This window comes from Metopolophium dirhodum, chromosome 6 (genome assembly GCF_019925205.1).
Source record: "Metopolophium dirhodum isolate CAU chromosome 6, ASM1992520v1, whole genome shotgun sequence".
NCBI lineage: Eukaryota > Metazoa > Arthropoda > Insecta > Hemiptera > Aphididae > Metopolophium > Metopolophium dirhodum.
Window position 1 is genome coordinate 27639946 of NC_083565.1, and position 18834 is coordinate 27658779.

Here is an 18834-nt window from a genome sequence, read left to right on the forward strand (position 1 = left end):
TAAAACATTAAGGATAAATAGTAATTACTAATTATTTTTTAGTTCTACTATTGAAACTATAAAATAGAACAAAATAATCAGTATTAAGTATTATGTAATATTTATTTAACAATAATTAGGTGTCTAATGAAAAAAATTACATAAAGTGGGAACATTATGTACAACTGCACCAAGAAGACTTAAAACAAATGTCCAAAAGAGTTTGTCCAAAAATTGCAAACAGACATTAGTTTTGGACAGTTAACATTCAAAAATGAATGTTAAGTTAGCTACCCAGGTATAAATAAACATTAATGTAGGTATACAATTTGTAACTACTTTAGTAATTCTGTATCAATAGGATTAAAATATCACAGAGATTATGTAAAAGTTCCAGAGTTAAAAGACTCCCAAGAAACTGAACATTTTTTAAAAATGTTTAATGATATTTTTGATTCGTTGAACAGAAAATTTCCAGCAGAGGGCATAAAAAAAATTCAAAAGATTTTAAGGTAATGAATAGTAGTTTTTGAACACCTACACAATGGTAAAATAAAATATAAACTACTTATATATTAGGTTTTAGAAGACGCTCTAAAATTTATTTTTGAATGGGAATTAAATGTAGTAAATAAAAAAATTCATGAGTACAATTTTTTAACAAAACAAACTGCTGAAGGTCTTAGGGTTACAATAAAGTCTACAATGGAACTATCAAAATATTTGTTAGAATAAATTGAATTTACATATGTACTGACTTATAAGATGAATCAGGATAAATTAGAAGTAAGTAACTTCTATAATTCACATTTAGTTATATCCTAAATGGCTAAATGTTCTGCAACATTTGCGGATAATTGGTCAAATGGTCGGAGGGATTGATATTTTAACTTTTATAAGTGTAGTATCACGTAGTATAGACTAAAACATTCCGCGGTATTCAGGAGGCTTGATAACATTCATGGTCTGCAGGTTCTATGGTAGTACTTCCTATTTCATCTTGACTTACTTGCTTCAATTAACCTATTAAAATAAAAATACTTTGTTGTAATATTTTCTTACCAATTTGTTTTGTTTTAACATTATAGCAATTTTTTGGTGTAGTTCGTCAAGCTACTAGTCCAAATGACCACCCAAGTACACCAACCTTCTTGCAGGGCTACAAAATATTATCCGCTTATTCAATTTTAAAACCTCCAAGAACCGGAAATTGCACAATTTTGGAAACTACAGCTCCTAAAATTAATTTGCACGACGTTAAAGAAGTTTTGAATACTGAAGAATCTGTGAGATAATACAAATTCAAAATCTAGCTCGTAGATTAGATGACATTTTAGATACTGATGTGTGGGAAGCTGATGATATTTATGATCATAGTTATTATAAATCAACAGTAAAAGATTGCATTACTTATTATAGATGTGAATATGTCAGTCGAAAATTATTAAATCATGTAAAAAGCATTCCTTGTAAAATGGCTATTCAAACAAGTTAGTACTAATTAATTTAATAAAAACTTACTTAATTAAATTAACTGTACTATATTTAGCTGGAAACTCTTCTAATATTCCTGAGGCAACATTAACCAACATGAAATCCAGGGGAGGTTTACAACATCCATATCAAGGATTTTTCAAACTCATCTCAGCAATTGAGGATTCTTTTAAAATACATTGCAATAGTGAAAATGTTTTTCAAAACTGTGTTGACGAGCTTCTGTCCAAAAGTGGACACTTGACAGTATCCCGTGTTCTGAACATAAAACTGATATAATGACATATATCATCAGTTATTATATTACAATGCGGACGAGGCAACACACCGCATTACAAAATAAAGATCTAAAAAAGAAAAGTAGTAAACTGAAAAAAAAATCTAAATTAGTTAAGTATTAAGCAAATGTATAATACCTGTTATTTAAAAGTAGTGAAAAAAAAATAATATACCTACCTATCTTAGTAATTAATAATGTATTTGTATCATGGAACAACATTATGTTTGTATGCAAGCATAACGATTGATCTATGGTACCTACCTACTCCTGTTTTCAATAAAAAGTTTAATATATTTTAATTTATTGTATAATTATTATTATTATTGTGTTTGTTAATGTTTGTTGTTAGAACAAATATAAAAAGAAAATATTAGTGTATATTTAAAGATTTTAATAGCAATAGCATTTCAATTTTAAGAAAAAATTCAATACTATTTTTTTATAAATAGAAATATATTATTATACAACTAAATTTTACCTACCTCCGTAACTTGTAATAAATAACACCATAAAATATATTATTTAAATCTAAATAGCAATAACTGCAGTAGCGAAATGTGGGTTCAGATCTTCAGTTTCGGGCTGATTAACGTATAAAAATTAAAAATATTTTTTAATTAAATAGTTATATACACAGTCATAACATTCACGATTCACTAACTGTTCTCTTAAAGTGTTACATTTTACAAGTTAAAATTGTACATGCTTGCACAAGAATCAAGTACCCACGGCCACTTTCAAGCGCAAGACGCCCAGCCAAGTGTGCACCGGCCAAAACGGCCTGACTGAAAAACTGTCGGGCGTATAACAGTTAAAAAAATATATTAATAAGGTTACAATCATTTATATATATGTAAAACTGTATAAGTATATTGTATTATAGCCGAATAGGTACTAGATTTTAGCATGAACTAATACTAATAATAAATAATAAACACAATTTAATATTTATATTATTTACGAATTTACGAGGGAAAATAAGTAAAAATAATAGATAACAAAGAAGAATACAACCCACTGCACGCCCGCTGCGTGGCACGCACCCGCCGACCAGCAAATGAACGGAACAAAGTTGAATAGTTGATACTTAATAGTTCATAAAAATAACAAAATTCATCGAAACTACAAATATTTTCATATTATCATATAGGTAGTTAAAAAATTATGATATGTTCAAATTTTATATCAATGAATCGAAAATTTAAAACAAAAATTCTCATAACAAAAAACCGTTAAATATAAATCAGGGGACTAAAATTTCTTTTTGCTAACTTACCCCCCAGTTGTGCCACCGCACATGCAAGCAATTATTTAAAAAAGAAATATACTAATACAGAAAGCCCCAACCCACTTTTATTTTTTTTTTATTCATTCCATTATTTTATTCATTTATTTCTTAAACTCAAGTTAAAATGGTGTAAAAGTTAGGTAATAAGTATTTATTTTGTTTCAATATTATTAGAATAATTATATTATATTATAACACATATTTTATTCTTTAAAAATATATTTTTTGGCTTTGTTTATTAAGAATTTAAATTTATAAATGTTATAATATGTGTGTATACTATATATATTATACATAATTATTATATATAAATTATGCTAATCGTTTTTAAACATATTTATTGTGTTTGAATATCAATTAGCTATAGATTTTAAGCTGTGTTTTTTTGTTTTATTCTAATTCTAAAGTAATTTAGCATATTTGATGTTCAAGTTTTTAAAATATGAAACACATTACTCATTTTATAAAAATATGTGTCTATTAAAACTATCATTTAACAGCATATCAATGTCCATATCCATAGTACATTTTTTATTGATTAAATTACTTTTATTCACATTTGTGATCGCGACCTGTTGATTGTCATAACTCACCGAAAGTCACCAAGGTCTTTAGATCGGAAACGACAAAAATGGCATTTCTATATTTGAATATTTGAAGGGTCTTGTCATATTTTAATTGGAGCATTACTTCCATCAACACTAGAGGAATGTTTAGGCTGATCAGCAGGCAACATTCCGTATTTCTTTTGTACGTTGGTTAATATTGCATTTTTAACAAGTTTCAGATCATTTTCCAGCTTGTCCATATGAATGAAAAAGGATGTGCATTTCATGCACATGTAATTCGCAGGCGTGACAATAATAACAAATTCTTCTCCCATCAGTTCTCCAATCGAGTTTTTTCCCCACACAATGTTACATTACAAATAAAACAAAGAACTGGCATCGTATCTGAAAATAAAAAAAACATTTCTAGTTATAAATATAACTTCTGCACCAGGACTTTAATTTGAGTAAGAAAAATACATTTATTCCAAGTATATAATTCAAAGTATGCTGTTAAGTAATACAAGGGTGATAATAGCTACATTGTTAATATACTATGTAAAATATAATATAATTTTATCAATTTTGGTCAAGTCAATTTAAAACGAGATACATTTTCCCTCGCATTTTCCTTAGAGTGAGGCACTCAATGTGTTAATACCTGTCTATAGTTGTACAGAAAAAAACATTTCAGAGTTGCAAAATATTCCCATAAAAAGATTTTGTAAATATAGTCAATGTAAATAAACCTTATAATCATATAGATATTATAATATTAATTATATTACTAGTTGGCCAATTACATCATGTGATGGAAATACTTGTTGTATAAATAGTTAGTAGCTCATACTAATTTTGAAGATGAAAGAAAATGTATGTAAGATTCCACTATGGACCTTAATATTAATTTATTATTATGCCAAATTACATCATATACAATAATAATTATGTTAAGACACATTAACTACATATGGAGTTTACTAATAAGTATCATTCATCACATAAAACAACATACATAACAAAAGATTAGAAAACATCACTAATTTTATTTGGTAAACAATTATTTTAATTAAAATTTAGAAAATGAAGTCTCACACAAATGCAGTAGATTGTAGTGTGAGGATGAACAGTACTGTTCGATCAAAATTGGGATCAAGTCTCTGAGCAGTGGTGAAAAGTTTAAAAATCGAGTAGATTATAAACACGACAATCTTCTGTACGTAAAATCTATACTAATAATTGATGTATTAGTCATGAAAAAATCACAGAATTGCAAAGATCATAACATTCGGTAGCAACAACATTCAACAAGTAGAGTTGTTTGACAACAAATATTTTAACGGTCATAGATTAGCAAGTGAGATCTCAAACACTGTTTACCTACCGCGCCAGGGTATAATACAACAATATTAGGAATGCCATGTCATGCGCTGGTGTCTCAAAATGCATTCGAATCCTAGATTAATAGAGAAATTATGAAGTAGACATTCAACAAGTAGGATAAGACAAAAATAAATCGGAATAAAAATATGATGATTAATATTGCGATAGATTTCCGTTCTCACCATCTCTCATAACTATAAGATTTCAAGGTTTACCACTGACTTGAATACAACTATATAGGTTAGGTATAGGTACCTGCGTTCAACTTTATAATATGAAACAAATTTTGAGTTTTTGAACTAGTAAACAGTAGATTTCTATAAAACGACGATATATCAACAAATGGTTTTAAATAGACATTTACTGTTACTTACCTCAGCGGTGTTGATTATACGCAAATGGATAAAAACAAAAATCCCCTGGACAGCGATGCGACCACAGACAGAGTGAAAATGCCGCCGATCCCTTGGCAAATGACGCCGTACAGCGAGGAGTGGCTATGATAACAATTTGTTTGCCACTATTTTAGGACAGTATCCTGAATTAGTGTATTATCGTGTACGGTATTTGCTGGAAGTCTGTTGATGGTACTCAGTAACCGGTAGAGACGGTAACAGAGACCAGGCGCAAGTTGTAAGCTACGTGCAACGGTCAAGTTAATGCAAATATTATGAGTGACGCGTGACAGACGATGTGTCGATCAATATCGAACAATCCACCACCATTCGCACTGCAAACCTACAGGAATATTCTTTAATGTATGCTGCAAACCCGGTGTTCAGCAGTTGTTAATTAGTAAAATCAAAGAAAAATATGTATAATGTAAAATATTATTTTATATTAAAAAATGAAATGTTTATATAGTATAATCGATAACGTGATGTAGTATGATATTATAATATGATACTGTTGATATGTTACCACAGATGATAGTGATACATTAACAATTGATAATAGGCGAACATTTGGTGCATATCACAGAGTTGCTTACATATTATCTACGTCTATCGTCGATTCGTGGCCACTTAAATATATATTTTCACATTCTTCAATTTAAATAATTAAAAGTTAATACTAATCCTAACTGACAATGTGTGATGGTACGAATTTGATTCTATGCTACAACCACGGGTGTGCTGAGCAATTCGATCAAGCCAATAATACTGAAGGTAGGTTCTACAATTGATTAATTCATTCAAACTAATTAGTTAGTACAATAGTACAATCCATTGGACAAATATATAAAGCACTTACTATGTATTTTACCTACTTACTTATTTCGTGGTTCCTTCAATACTGTTATAAATCATTTTTACTGTAAGTCTATACTTTATAGTGGCAAAGTTGCTACTTAGGTATACATTTGATAAAAAGTCGATAGCGTATACCGATAGTAGTACAGAGTACTTAGGTGATTCCCCTGTTAATTCAATGTAGATATTCAACTGTTTGATAATTAGTCACCTAACAGTTTTTTTTTTGTTGCATGGATAGATTCTTGCGTGTATCATCCAGGTAACCCTTTTTTTCATAACGCCTACAAGGGATGGTCATGCTGTAAAAAGGAATCTACCGATTTTACTGATTTTCTTAATATTAAGGTAATTCTTATATTTGACACTATTATTACTATAATTAATTACATTGATATTACAAATGTGTTTAAATGTTTATATGTTTAAGGGCTGCACAAAGGGTTACCACAGCGGTAAAAAGCCAAAAGAGCCCGAAAAACTTGATGTCATTGAATATCAAGCCCCAAAACCTGTTTCGTTACCTAGACCGTCAGCTAATTTGCCATTGATAAATATTAAACCGGCCATATCCTCTACTTACTTACAACAAAGGACAGCTACTTCTATAAACAATTCCAATGGAAAAAGTTTAACTGATATTTCGATTGGTACTATGTGTAAAAACAATGGCTGCAAACAGGTCTTATGAATTTATGTTTTATTTAAAAAACATTGTGTTTATTCACAAAATCAAAATTTTATAGGCTTATGAAGGTGCTGGAAAAGGGATTATTTTTTGTGACCATCATCCTGGTACACCTATATTCCATGAGGGTATGAAATATTGGTCCTGTTGTAAAAAGAAGACGTCAGATTTCCATACATTTTTAGAACAAATTGGGTGTTTTAAAGGAAAACATTGTTGGATTAAAGAAACGGTAATTTCCTGTAATTTTTGTTTTTGTTATGATAGTTTAAAATATTCAATGAATTTTTATGATAGTTTAAAATATTCAATGAATTTTTATGTGTTTCAGAAAATTCAAGGACAGTCTAACTGCCGTTTAGACTGGCATCAGAGTGGACCTTGGGTTGTAATATCAATCTTTGCCAAGAAATATGACCCAAACAATTCTTTTGTGAAATTGTCTCCAGTAAAACTGTCTGTGGAACTATACTTTCCGTTTGACAATTCTGTGTTTTCTAAAAACATGGAACTTTATGGGGTTATTATTTTACATTTTCAGTTACTAAATAAAATATTTAATTTAAACTAATTTAATTTTTAGATTGTCGACGTGAATGCAAGTTGTGTGTCCATGTTGCCTATAAAAGTTGAAATAAAACTTAAAAAAGCAGAAGCAGTGTCATGGGGTGTATTGGAATATCGAAAGCGTAAAATTTCAAATGGTACAAAACAAACTTCAGGAACAAATGACGAACATAAAAAATTCAAATGTCTTTGTTGAAAGTGTTGACTTTGGTGTATTCAAATATATAGTATTTTAAGTATTGAATATTTCCCAATTTCAACCAAATCATAGGCTTTCAACATATTCACCAGTAAACCATTTAGCGAAAAATATTTAAACGAGAACAAAAATTCTAGGTACCAAATTTACCGTTTCATTATAAATAATAACATAAAATATAACTTATCAAAATTCATTGATTTTATATTTTCAATTTCATTACTTTGAGATAATGGATTAATGACATTTAAAGTTATATGTATAGTAAAAAAAAAAACTATTATTACACATATGAACTACTTAAAAATACATCACGCTTACATAAATGGAAAATAGGTAATATTATACTAATATAGAAATTTTTATCTAATAAATCTTTTATAAATTCGCTTTCTTGCCCTTAGAATGTAGCAAATATTGATACCATTACCATAGTCCATTGTCCATAATAACATGTATACTAAAATAGTAAATAGAGTAGATATGTATAATTAAAATTGAAATTATCATATAATATTTGTATTATTATTTATTATAAGTTATATCACACACACGCGACAGGCACAACCACTCAACTTTCAACTAAATAGTTTTCAAGACTTAACACTCAAGAGACTGTAAACACTGTAACGCAAAATATTTTATATTATTAATTGATAATATTTGATATTATACATAGATGAGGTTCCCATTTATGATATATCCATCACAATGTAATTACAAAAAATTATTTTCACATTGATTTAACATAACTTCCTGTTACAATAAATTATGATAAGAGTAGGCTGTTGATTGTTGTATACATTTTAGAACACTATTTCTTGGCCCCCATTTATTATTAAGCCATGGTAATGATTTTATAATATTATCAAATCAATAACTCGTAGTGTAATAATGGTACTCCATAGGCTATTAACAATAACTTTTAAAACAACAGTATAATTATAGTATAACCATCTCATTTTAAGCTTTACACTTATATGTAGATTTTTATTATAAAATATAGGTGATTATAACAATTATAAAATTTTTAAACCAATTTTTATTATGGAGGCTCCGATAAATTGATAAATATAAATCGGGAGCCTTAAAATTTCACTTTGCTAACTTCCCCGCTAGTTGTGCCACTGCACATGCAAGCAATTGTTTAAAAAATAAATATACCAATACAGAAAGCATTAACACACTTTAATTTTTTTTAAGTTATTCCAATATTTTTTAAATTTAATTCTTAAACTTAAGTAAAAATGTTGTAGAAGTGATGTAATAAGTTTTTATTTTGTTTCAATATTATTAAGATATTTATATTATATAATATACAAATTAATATGTATAATAGCCTTATTATTCAAAAATATGATTTTTGGCTTTCTTTATTAAGTAATTTATATTTATATATATTATTTGTGTGTGCATAATAATACTATATATATTATTCATAATTATTATGTATACATTTTGCTTATCGTTTTTAAAAATATTTACTGTGTTTGAATATAAATTAACTATATATTATGAGCTAATGAGATTTTTAATTTTATTTTAATTCTAAAGGTATTTAGATAATTTTAATTAAATATAATATACAAATTATGTTTATAGTTTTAAAATAGACTTTTTGTTTGATCATAATTCATCTATATTATAAGCTTGTATTTTTTTTTTTATTTTGCTTTAATTGAAAAGTAATTTATATATGTTATATGTGTGTATATTAAAACTATCCATAAATTATGTTTATATCTTAAAATATATTTGTTGTTTGATTTATTTATATAAATATATTTAACTTTAAAAGTTGAGTAATAATTATTAACAATAGTATATTATTTTATATTCATTTTTTAAATTTGAAACACTACTCTTTTTATAAATATGTGTTTCTTTAATAATTAAATATACCAAATTAAAGTTGTATAATGTATTTCAATGATTGAGTTCTAACCCAATATAATATATGAGATGACAATTTATTTTTGTAAAATGTATTAAGCAAGCTACCTATACAACTTTAAAAAAAAAATTTACCAAATATTTGGACAGTACTTTCTAAATATTGATAAACTTAAAAAAACAATATTGCCAAAAGTTATTATTACAATATAGAATTTAGTGCCACAATTCGTTGTCACATCATTTTAAACACCTAAATTTCATTTCAAACAATTTTTTCATCTTTTTATTGAATGTTGTAAAAATTTGTGTAAAGCATTTAATTGGTATGTAGCCGCTTAACTACGTACCTACTTACGTACATTTGTACATTTGCTAACAATTGTTTGTTTCTTGATGAAAAAATTGCAGCACAGAATGACCTACCTACTATTTATCGTTTATACACTTTACATTTTGTATGTTTTTTTAATCTTAAATCTTAAAACTCATTATTAACACATTTACAACCTTATTTTTACTTTTAAGTGTAGTATATCCGAGATTCTGATGTCAAACTCAGCAACATTTGTTTTTTGTACCAATATTGTACAAACCAGTGCCGTAGCAAGGGGGGGGGGGGCTTTCGGGCTTAAGCCCCGCCCCGAAATACCAAATTGGAAATTCAGAAATTGTATATTTTATTCGTCTGTTACTGGCATGAATCGTTACTCGTTTCATATTTTCATGTTCAAATTCAATACAAAGTGGTGACAACTTATTTTTGAATCATATTCAAAATTGTAGTAAGAACGCATCTTATATTAGTGCTGATGTACAAAATGAAGTAATATCTATCATATCTGAATATATTCAACATAAAACATGTGATAAAATAAATGAAGGAAAATATTTCACAATATTGGCGGATGAAACTACCGATATAAGCCGTATTGAACAGTTTTCATTGTGCATAAGGTACCTAGAAATAAGTTCTAATTTTGAAAATGATAATAGCTATTTTATAAGAGAAGATTTTCTTCAATTTGTACCTGTTCATAGCACTGTAGGATTAGAATTAGCCAATACCATTATTAGTACGTTGACAGGTTTAGGCATAAATTTGAAATACTTGCGTGGACAAGGTTATGATGGTGCAGCCAACATGCGGTCTGTATTTAGAGGAGTTCAAGCTATCATAATGCAAAAGCATCCAAAAGCTATATACACACATTGTTTTGCCCATTGCTTAAACTTATGCCTTAATGATGCATCAAAAGTGCAACAAGTCAGAAATACTCTCGGAATAGTGCAAGAAATAAGTGCATTTTTTCGTGTATCTGCTAAAAGATCTTATATTTTACGGCAAAAGGTAGAACCAAAAGCTTTCTCTGGCCTGAAAAAATTTTGTGAAACATGGTGGGTGGAATGCCATGAGTCCATCTTGATTTTTGTTGAGGGTTTTTATGAAATAGTATGTGCATTAGAAGAAATTATGTCAGAAGAATTCCAAATTCCAAACAAATTCTAATATTATTATTTCATTATCATGTATACTACCCAATAAAATTGGAAATTCTTCATTCAACGACTTAAAACCAGCAATTTCATTTTATGAAGAAGATTTGGTTATAGAAAATTACTAATTACTTGAAAATGAATTTGAATTTTGCAAACAAAAATGGTCAGGTGAAAAAAATTGTATTCCAAAAAATCCCTTGGGTACATTACCAAAGTGTCCAGAAGAGCTGTTTCCAAACATAAATGTTTTTTTAAAAATTTTATCTATATTACCAGTATCAACTGCATCAGTCGAAAGAAGTTTTTCTACTTTAAAAAGAATAAAGCCTTATTTAAGGAACTCTACAGGTGAGACAAGACTAAATGGTCTAGCGCTGATGAACATTCACAGAGATCTCCATATTGCTTCTGAAGTAATTATTAATATGTTTGCTTCAAAAAAAGAAAGAAGATTGGATTTTAAATTATAAACAGTTGTTTAATTATTTATTTATTTGGTTATTTTTTTATTATTATTATTATTATTATTATCAAAGTTGGTAAAATCTGAACTTTTAGTTATGATTACAATTATTTAATTGACTTTATTTATACCTATAGTTCTCATCTATATGAGTAAATTGAAAATAAATGAAAAAAAATTATAGGTATTAAAATATAATTTTTTTAAAAAATCCTGTAGTACCCTAGCCCTAGCAAATATTATAGCCCCCCCCCCCCCCCCCCGAAAAAACATCTTGGCTACGGCACTGGTACAAACATACAGTATTGTAGACACACAGTCTTCACAAAACATTACATAGAAATAATCAACAGCGTTTAATAAAGGAGGAAACAAATATTATATTTGTTTGTAATCATATTCATTTTTTTTTTCCTAAGTTTGTGTTAGGGATTGAGAGTATATCTTTTAGATTATTTTAAATTACATTAAAAATATAATAAATACAATAAATATTATTTAAAAATGTGTAGAAATTTTAGATGGGTATCGATACTTTTCCCTAGTATGTTGCACAGTAAGACATTAACAATGTACCTACTCCATTATCAATTATGGATTGAATTTGTAATTATTTTTTTAAAAACTAAAGTTATTTGTAACGCCCTACTTTTTGAATAAAAAAGTAAATTAATGTGATAGAGTTAATGTCAAGTAACGCAAAAATGTAATTCAAATAAAAATATCTAATGTAATTTTATTACTTTTCAAAAGTTACCCAACACTATATGTAGGTAGAAGTAGGTATGTATTTATTATAGAAAATATTAAAACTAATATTGGTTTAGTATTTTCTGCTTTTAAAAACATACAGGTACTATAAACTGAATAATCATAGATTATTCTCAATTTTTCATTTCATCATCTATGACTGAGCATGGTATATTAAAAATAACCAAATAAAGCCACTTTTAGGCGTGCTATGCAAAATCCGCAGTATTTATAATATTTATAAAATAGTATTTTCATAATTAGACATGTGACTAAGTTGTACTAAACAATAATTCAGCTACTCGAATATAGGTACTATGACTACCTCAGCATATGGGATAACTATTAACTACACAACTTAGGTACCTACCATACAATACGAGTATAGTACTAAAAAACTAACTTTTTCAATGTACAATGTAAGTAATTTGTACCAAGCATTAAAGAAATGTTCTTGTAATTTTTTAGTTTGTTATTTTAAATAAATTTACTTGTTTATATATGTAAAAGTTATTATCTAGAGTTTGACTAGTGCGGTCGATGGTAACATAAATACAATTTACTGCTCCGTTAACTGGTATTTCATAATGTCGTGTGGTGAATGCAAGACTAAGGTCTCACCGACAAAAATAACTGTTTCCTACATAAAATAAATGAAATAATACGAAATTCTTTAAATAATACAGCAGTTACAACAACAAATTAATTAAATAAGCTATAATCTTGGACAACCAAAGGATTAGTGATCTCAATTAACAACAAACATAAAATGCCCAAATAAAAATATTAAGCACATTTGATTTCAATTTAAAAATTGAATAAAGAAAATATAGAAATTTACTTACTATTTAAATAAATAGTAAAAAAACACATTATCAAAACCTTTTTAAAAAGTATAAATATAACCCCCTATTACTCCTATTCATAAACAAGGAGATAAACTACTGTGTAGTAACTATAGGCCAATCTCTTTATACTTAAGCTTATTAAAAAAGGAACAAAAAAGGTATTAAACATAGAATTATAATATCATTTCTATATAATAACTCATTCTTTTCAAATATGCTTCTTCCACAATGTTAATACTAGATTTAGGAAAAATGTAAGTATAAATATACCTAGATGTCATAAATCGTTTGGTCTCAAAAGCTCATAAAAAAAACTTCTATTATTCTTATTTAAAAATCAATATTAATCTTTTCAAAAAATTATTAACATTTAACTATACCATATTAAAACTACTTCAAATGTCCAAATTATTATAAAGTAACATTATATTTTATTAGTTATTCAAAAGTTGTTATATTGTTGATTTTGTTATTAATACTGATAACACCTCATTTATATTTTTTTTTGTCTTCTATTATTACATTATAATTAAAATTGTCTTTTATTCATTCTGTTCATTTTTTTTTTTGTTGCTACTGTTGAGTGTGGATGTTCAACTGATGGTTGGTTTTATGTTGTTTCGCTGAGGTATTTATTCCTGTGAACATTCAAACAAAATCATTTTAAGGACCATAACAAATAGAAAAGGCGTATAATAATTTTTAAAATGAGAACCATTGTTACTTATAGTATCTTAAAATATATTAATTAAAGGTTTCTGTATATTTTTAAAGTTGTACATTTAAGGTATGAAGGATAAAAAAAATAACAATTTCAAGGAATAAACAGTAAATAAACTATTTTAAGGGTATAATTATATTTAAAATAATATATAACATTTGATTATTTATCAGACTATTCAATAGTTGTGATTGAAAAATTACTATTGAATTATGTAAAAAGATAATTGATAGTTTGTTTAAAATTTCAAAACCCCGAAGCACAACAAATGCAATTTAATTGTACTAGCCACTATTATATGATAGTTCTTAAAGTTTGTGACATAATAAATACAATTTATATTTAAAATTACCACAAGTTTCAGCAAAATAAAAATTAATTTTTACTTATGTATTTCTATTTTCTGTACAATATATTTTTAACTGCAATTGTAAAAATCTAGTAGAAATACAGAATACAATCTGAACATCTTTATAGAAAACGGGTATAATGTTTTTATTACAAATGTTAATTAATCTAATATTTTTTTATTCCCTTAAATTTATCATTCAAATATTTGGATTTTATTACCTGGATTACTGTTTTTGTCACAGTTTTTTTTGATTTTTCATTATCTTTCTTTTTTGTATGACAACGCATTATATGGTTACTGAAGTATAAAGACATAAAAATAAATTAAGAGTGTTTATTGGAAAAATTTTATTCACGTACCGAAAGTCACCTAAGTCTTTAGATCGGAAACGACAAAAATGGCATTTGTATATTTGAATATTTGAAGGGTCTTGTCTTATTTTAGTTGCAGCATTACTTCCACTAGCACTAGAGGAATGTTCAGGCTGATCAGCAGGCAACATTCCATATTTCTTTTGTACGTTGGTTAGTATTGCATTTTTAACAAGTTTCAGATCATTTTCCAGCTTGTCCATATGAATGAAAAGGGATGTGCATTTCATGCACATGTAATCCGCAGGCGTGACAATAATAACAAATTCTTCTCCCATCAGTTCTCCAATCTTTTCTGGGTATGATACATAACTGTGTGGTGTAAAGCTTGAAGATATACGAGTTTTTTCCCCATATAATGTAACATTACAAATAAAACAAAGAACTGGCATCGTATCTGAAAATAAAAAAAAAACATTTCAAATTATAAATATAATTTCTGCACCCAGACTTTAATTAGAGTAAGAAAAATACATTTATTCTAAGTATATAATGCAAAGTATGCTATTAAGTAATACAAGGGTAATAATATAGCTACATTATTAATATAGTAGGTAAAATATAATATAATTTTATCAATTTTGGTCAAGTCAAGTTAAACAAGATATATTTTCTTTCCAGTGAGGTACTTAATGTGTTAATACCTGTTTATAATTGTACAAAAAAAAAACATTTCAGAGTTGCAAAATATTCCTATAAAAAGATTTTGTATATATAATATATAATATGTATATTATAATATTAATTTTATGACTTGTTGGCTAATTACATCATGTGCTGGAAATACTTTTTGTATAAATAGTTAGTAGCACATACTAGAGAATTTATGTAAGATTGCACTAGGAGGGACCTTAATATTAAATTATTATTATGCCAAATTACATCATATACAATGTTAAGACACATTAACTACAGATAGAGTTTACTAATAAGTATCATTCATCACATAAAACAACATATATAACAAAAGATTAGAAAACATCACTAATTTTATTTGGTAAACTATTATTTTAATTAAAATTTATAAAATGAAGTCCCCACAAATGTTGTAGTGTGATGATGAACGGTACTGATTGAATTAAATTGGGAGCAGTGGTGAAGTAGGTATTTAAAAATCAGGTAGACTATAAACACGACAATCTTCTGTCCGTATAAACTATACTAATACTTGATGTATTAGTCATAAACAAATCACAGAAATGCAAAGATCACAACATTCAACAAGTAGAGTTGTTAGATAACAAATATTTTAACGGACAAGCAAGATAGATCTCAACCAAACGTTATGCCACACTCGAACACTGTATACCCACCGCGCAAGGGTATAATACAACGTTTAGGAATGCCATGGCATGCGCTGGCGTTTCAAAATTTGTTCGAATCAAAAATATGATGATAAATGCTGCGATAGATTTCCCTTCTCACTATTTCTCATAAATATAAGATTTGAAGGTTTACCACTGACTTGAATACAACTATATAGGCAGGTACTTGCGTTTAACTTTATAAGATGAAACAAATTGTGAGTTTTTGAACTAGGTACCGACAATCGATTAAAAAACAATAACAATAATTGGGTGTGGGGCGAAAATGAGATATCGCTGAAACTCGAAAAGTGATGTGGGACAACGGTGGTCGGAAACAACATAAAACATAGCGAGTAATTGTTTAGCGCATAAATCACGTTGGACAGGGGGTTTTGACGTGGTGATATGATATTCACACGTCTTTGTGGATTGTTAGATTTCAACAAAGTATAAAACAACGATATATCGACGAATGGTTTTAAATAAACATTTATTGTTACTTACCTCAGAGGAGTTCAGCATACGCAAATTAATAAAAATCAAAATCACTCAGAGAGTGATGCGACCGCAGACACGGTGAAAAGTGAAAACAATACAGTCTTGGTGGGGCAATGATAAGAATTTGTTTGCCACTATTTTAGTACAGAGTGTCCTGAATGAGTGTATTATCGTGTACAGTATTTGTTGGAAGCCTGTTGCTGTTACTCAGTAACCGGTAGAGAGACGGTTACAAAATAATCCATAATCGATAGTGTGATAGTATGATTGTGATACAATAACAATTGATAATGGGCGAATATCGCTCGTCGTACGCTGTTCGCTGCGTACTGCGTGTTACAAAGTCGCTGACATCCTACGATCAAATGGTCGATTCGTTTCCACTCACAGATATATACCATAATACTAAATGCCCACGGACTAATATATATCTTAGTCTGTGTAGATGCCCGACTAAGAGACCATACTTGAAGCCAATCGTCCTATACCCTAACCTATAGGGTTGGGCAATGTTTACAAATCGACGTTATCAATCTTGTATCTATTAAATACTATAATATTGATAACAGATTGTAAACATTACCCAACCTTTAGCTACAAAAACCCACAGACGGTAGAATATAAATTCGGGCATCTAGTATAGCAGTATAAATCTGTGTTACCACTTGCTGTTGTTCGATTCTTGTATAAAGTATATATTTTCACATTCTCCTATTTAAACAATTAAAAGTTTATACTAATCAAACGCGATGGATCCGCACTGCAAACTTAAAGTACTATGATTTAATCTATGCTGCAAACCAGATTTTTAACGGTTGTTGATTAGTAATATATTATATTATGACGTATTGACTTATGACAAAATAATTGAATGTGAAGATATTATAATATTTTAATATTAATTACTATTATTTATAATCACGGACTATGATTAATAATTGATAATTGGCGATTATTTTTTTGAAATTATTTATTATTTGAATTATTTATATAAACAAATATAACTTTAAAAGACGATGAAAAATTATTAACACTAGTATATTTGATGTTCATTTTTTTCAATATGAAACACATAACTCTTTTTATAAAAATATGTTTCTATTAATACACTTAATCAGTGTTGGGTAAATTACTTTTAAAATGTAATGAAATTACGTTACTCATAACTTCAAATATATAATTAAATATTTAAATTTCATTTGCGTTACCTAAAATTATTTTTATCACTTAACATATTATATAATTCATATATTGAACCTAAATAAAACAATATTTCAAAAAGTTATTGTTGAAATATAGAATTTAGTTTTACAATTCGTTGTCACAATATTGTGACAATTTTTTAAACACCTAAATTACAAAAAAAAAACAGTTTTAAACAAATGTTTATGTTTTAGTGGATGTCGTAAAAATAAATGTAACGCATTTAATTGACAATATTGTTTATATCTTGAACGAAAACCTACACGACGACCTACTATTTATCGTGGGTACACTATACATAATGAATTTTTTTTAATCTTAAACCTTACAACTTAAAATTAACACATTTATAACCTTATTCTTACTTTTATGCGTATTAAATCTAATATTCTGATGTTGAACCCAGCTAAATTTGGTTTTTTCCAATATTATACTTGCGTATCTTCGGAAAACATTATGTGGAAATAATTGAGTCGAAACCGTTTTTAAATGAGGAAATAATTAATATTATATTTATTTGTAATCATTATTTTTTTTTCCTAACCTTGTTTTAGGGATACAAAGATATAGATAAGTACATAAAGTGACAAAACCAATTATTATTTATAGTTGAAAATCTATACTATGAAAAATGTTTAGCACACAATCATTAAGTAATATTAACAATTTCAAATTTAGACCAATTTTAAAAATAACCAGTGAAATACAATATTTATCATTCTATTAGCGTTTCCAGTCGTGTTATTTAAGTAATCAAATAATATTTTTAAAAAATACACGTATAAAAATTATGTAGTAGGTAGATTGAGTATGAAAATTATCGTTAGAAAAAATTATCATTATAAATTATATAAAAAAAATATAAGTATACAAAGATAATTATAAAATTTAATTTAAAAAAAAAACCATTGGCATTCATCGTATTTAATCTTGCTGATGGACCTAAGAAAACACTAAACTAAACATTAATAATCATATCATAACATAACAGAATAAGGAATTTATTGGACCTGAATAATTGTGTGGGTAATATTATAAACGAAAATTATTATTAATTAAATAGCTGATTGAGGGACCCAAGAAATCTGTCATGGCAATAAAATAATAAATTGTTATGCCTATCATCGTTCCACGCCGTAAAGAGATTTAATTTCAACTACACGGCTGTAGTGTATATTGTACGTTTGAATATTATTATTAAAGTAGACCAACCGATGGGGAAATTGATATCGGGGAAGATCAATTGTTA

General features: G+C 27.4%; 2 protein-coding genes, 1 long non-coding RNA gene and 1 pseudogene across 3 annotated transcripts; 2 read left to right on the forward strand and 2 right to left on the reverse strand.

Moving 5' to 3' along the window:
* Positions 1 to 134: 134 nt before the first annotated feature.
* LOC132947502 (uncharacterized) lies at positions 135 to 1826 on the reverse strand. Its single transcript, XR_009664934.1, has 3 exons — positions 1501 to 1826; positions 1127 to 1215; positions 135 to 1002 (listed from the first exon to the last, which is right to left on the reverse strand). It is a non-coding gene; the product is annotated as an uncharacterized LOC132947502 (long non-coding RNA).
* A 4172-nt stretch (positions 1827 to 5998) lies between these two features.
* On the forward strand, positions 5999 to 8993 carry LOC132947499 (cysteine and histidine-rich domain-containing protein morgana-like). The gene is made up of 6 exons (XM_061017810.1): positions 5999 to 6141; positions 6467 to 6573; positions 6656 to 6907; positions 6972 to 7145; positions 7245 to 7433; positions 7497 to 8993. The coding sequence occupies exons 1-6, from the start codon at positions 6063 to 6065 to the stop codon at positions 7674 to 7676; spliced, it is 981 nt and encodes a 326-aa protein (XP_060873793.1). The 5' UTR covers positions 5999 to 6062; the 3' UTR covers positions 7677 to 8993.
* Positions 8994 to 10271: 1278 nt separating this feature from the next.
* LOC132947618 (52 kDa repressor of the inhibitor of the protein kinase-like) lies at positions 10272 to 11542 on the forward strand (annotated as a pseudogene).
* A 1993-nt stretch (positions 11543 to 13535) lies between these two features.
* LOC132947501 (uncharacterized) lies at positions 13536 to 16779 on the reverse strand. The gene is made up of 4 exons (XM_061017811.1): positions 16389 to 16779; positions 14566 to 14974; positions 14425 to 14503; positions 13536 to 13771 (listed from the first exon to the last, which is right to left on the reverse strand). The coding sequence occupies exons 2-4, from the start codon at positions 14967 to 14969 to the stop codon at positions 13766 to 13768; spliced, it is 489 nt and encodes a 162-aa protein (XP_060873794.1). The 5' UTR covers positions 14970 to 14974; positions 16389 to 16779; the 3' UTR covers positions 13536 to 13765.
* Between the last annotated feature and the right edge of the window lie 2055 nt (positions 16780 to 18834).

What these genes read in the sequence shown, in the direction of transcription:
- LOC132947499 (XM_061017810.1), top strand. Translation starts at nt 6,063, where the DNA reads ATGTGTGATGGTACGAATTTGATTCTATGCTACAACCACGGGTGTGCT. An exon ending in TCAAGCCAATAATACTGAAG is followed by an intron (nt 6,142 to 6,466) that starts GTAGGTTCTACA and finishes TTGCATGGATAG; the next exon opens with ATTCTTGCGTGTATCATCCA. An exon ending in ATTGTTGGATTAAAGAAACG is followed by an intron (nt 7,146 to 7,244) that starts GTAATTTCCTGT and finishes TATGTGTTTCAG; the next exon opens with AAAATTCAAGGACAGTCTAA.
- LOC132947501 (XM_061017811.1), bottom strand. Translation starts at nt 14,969, where the DNA reads ATGCCAGTTCTTTGTTTTATTTGTAATGTTACATTATATGGGGAAAAA. An exon ending in AAAGACTTAGGTGACTTTCG is followed by an intron (nt 14,504 to 14,565) that starts GTACGTGAATAA and finishes TTTATACTTCAG; the next exon opens with TAACCATATAATGCGTTGTC.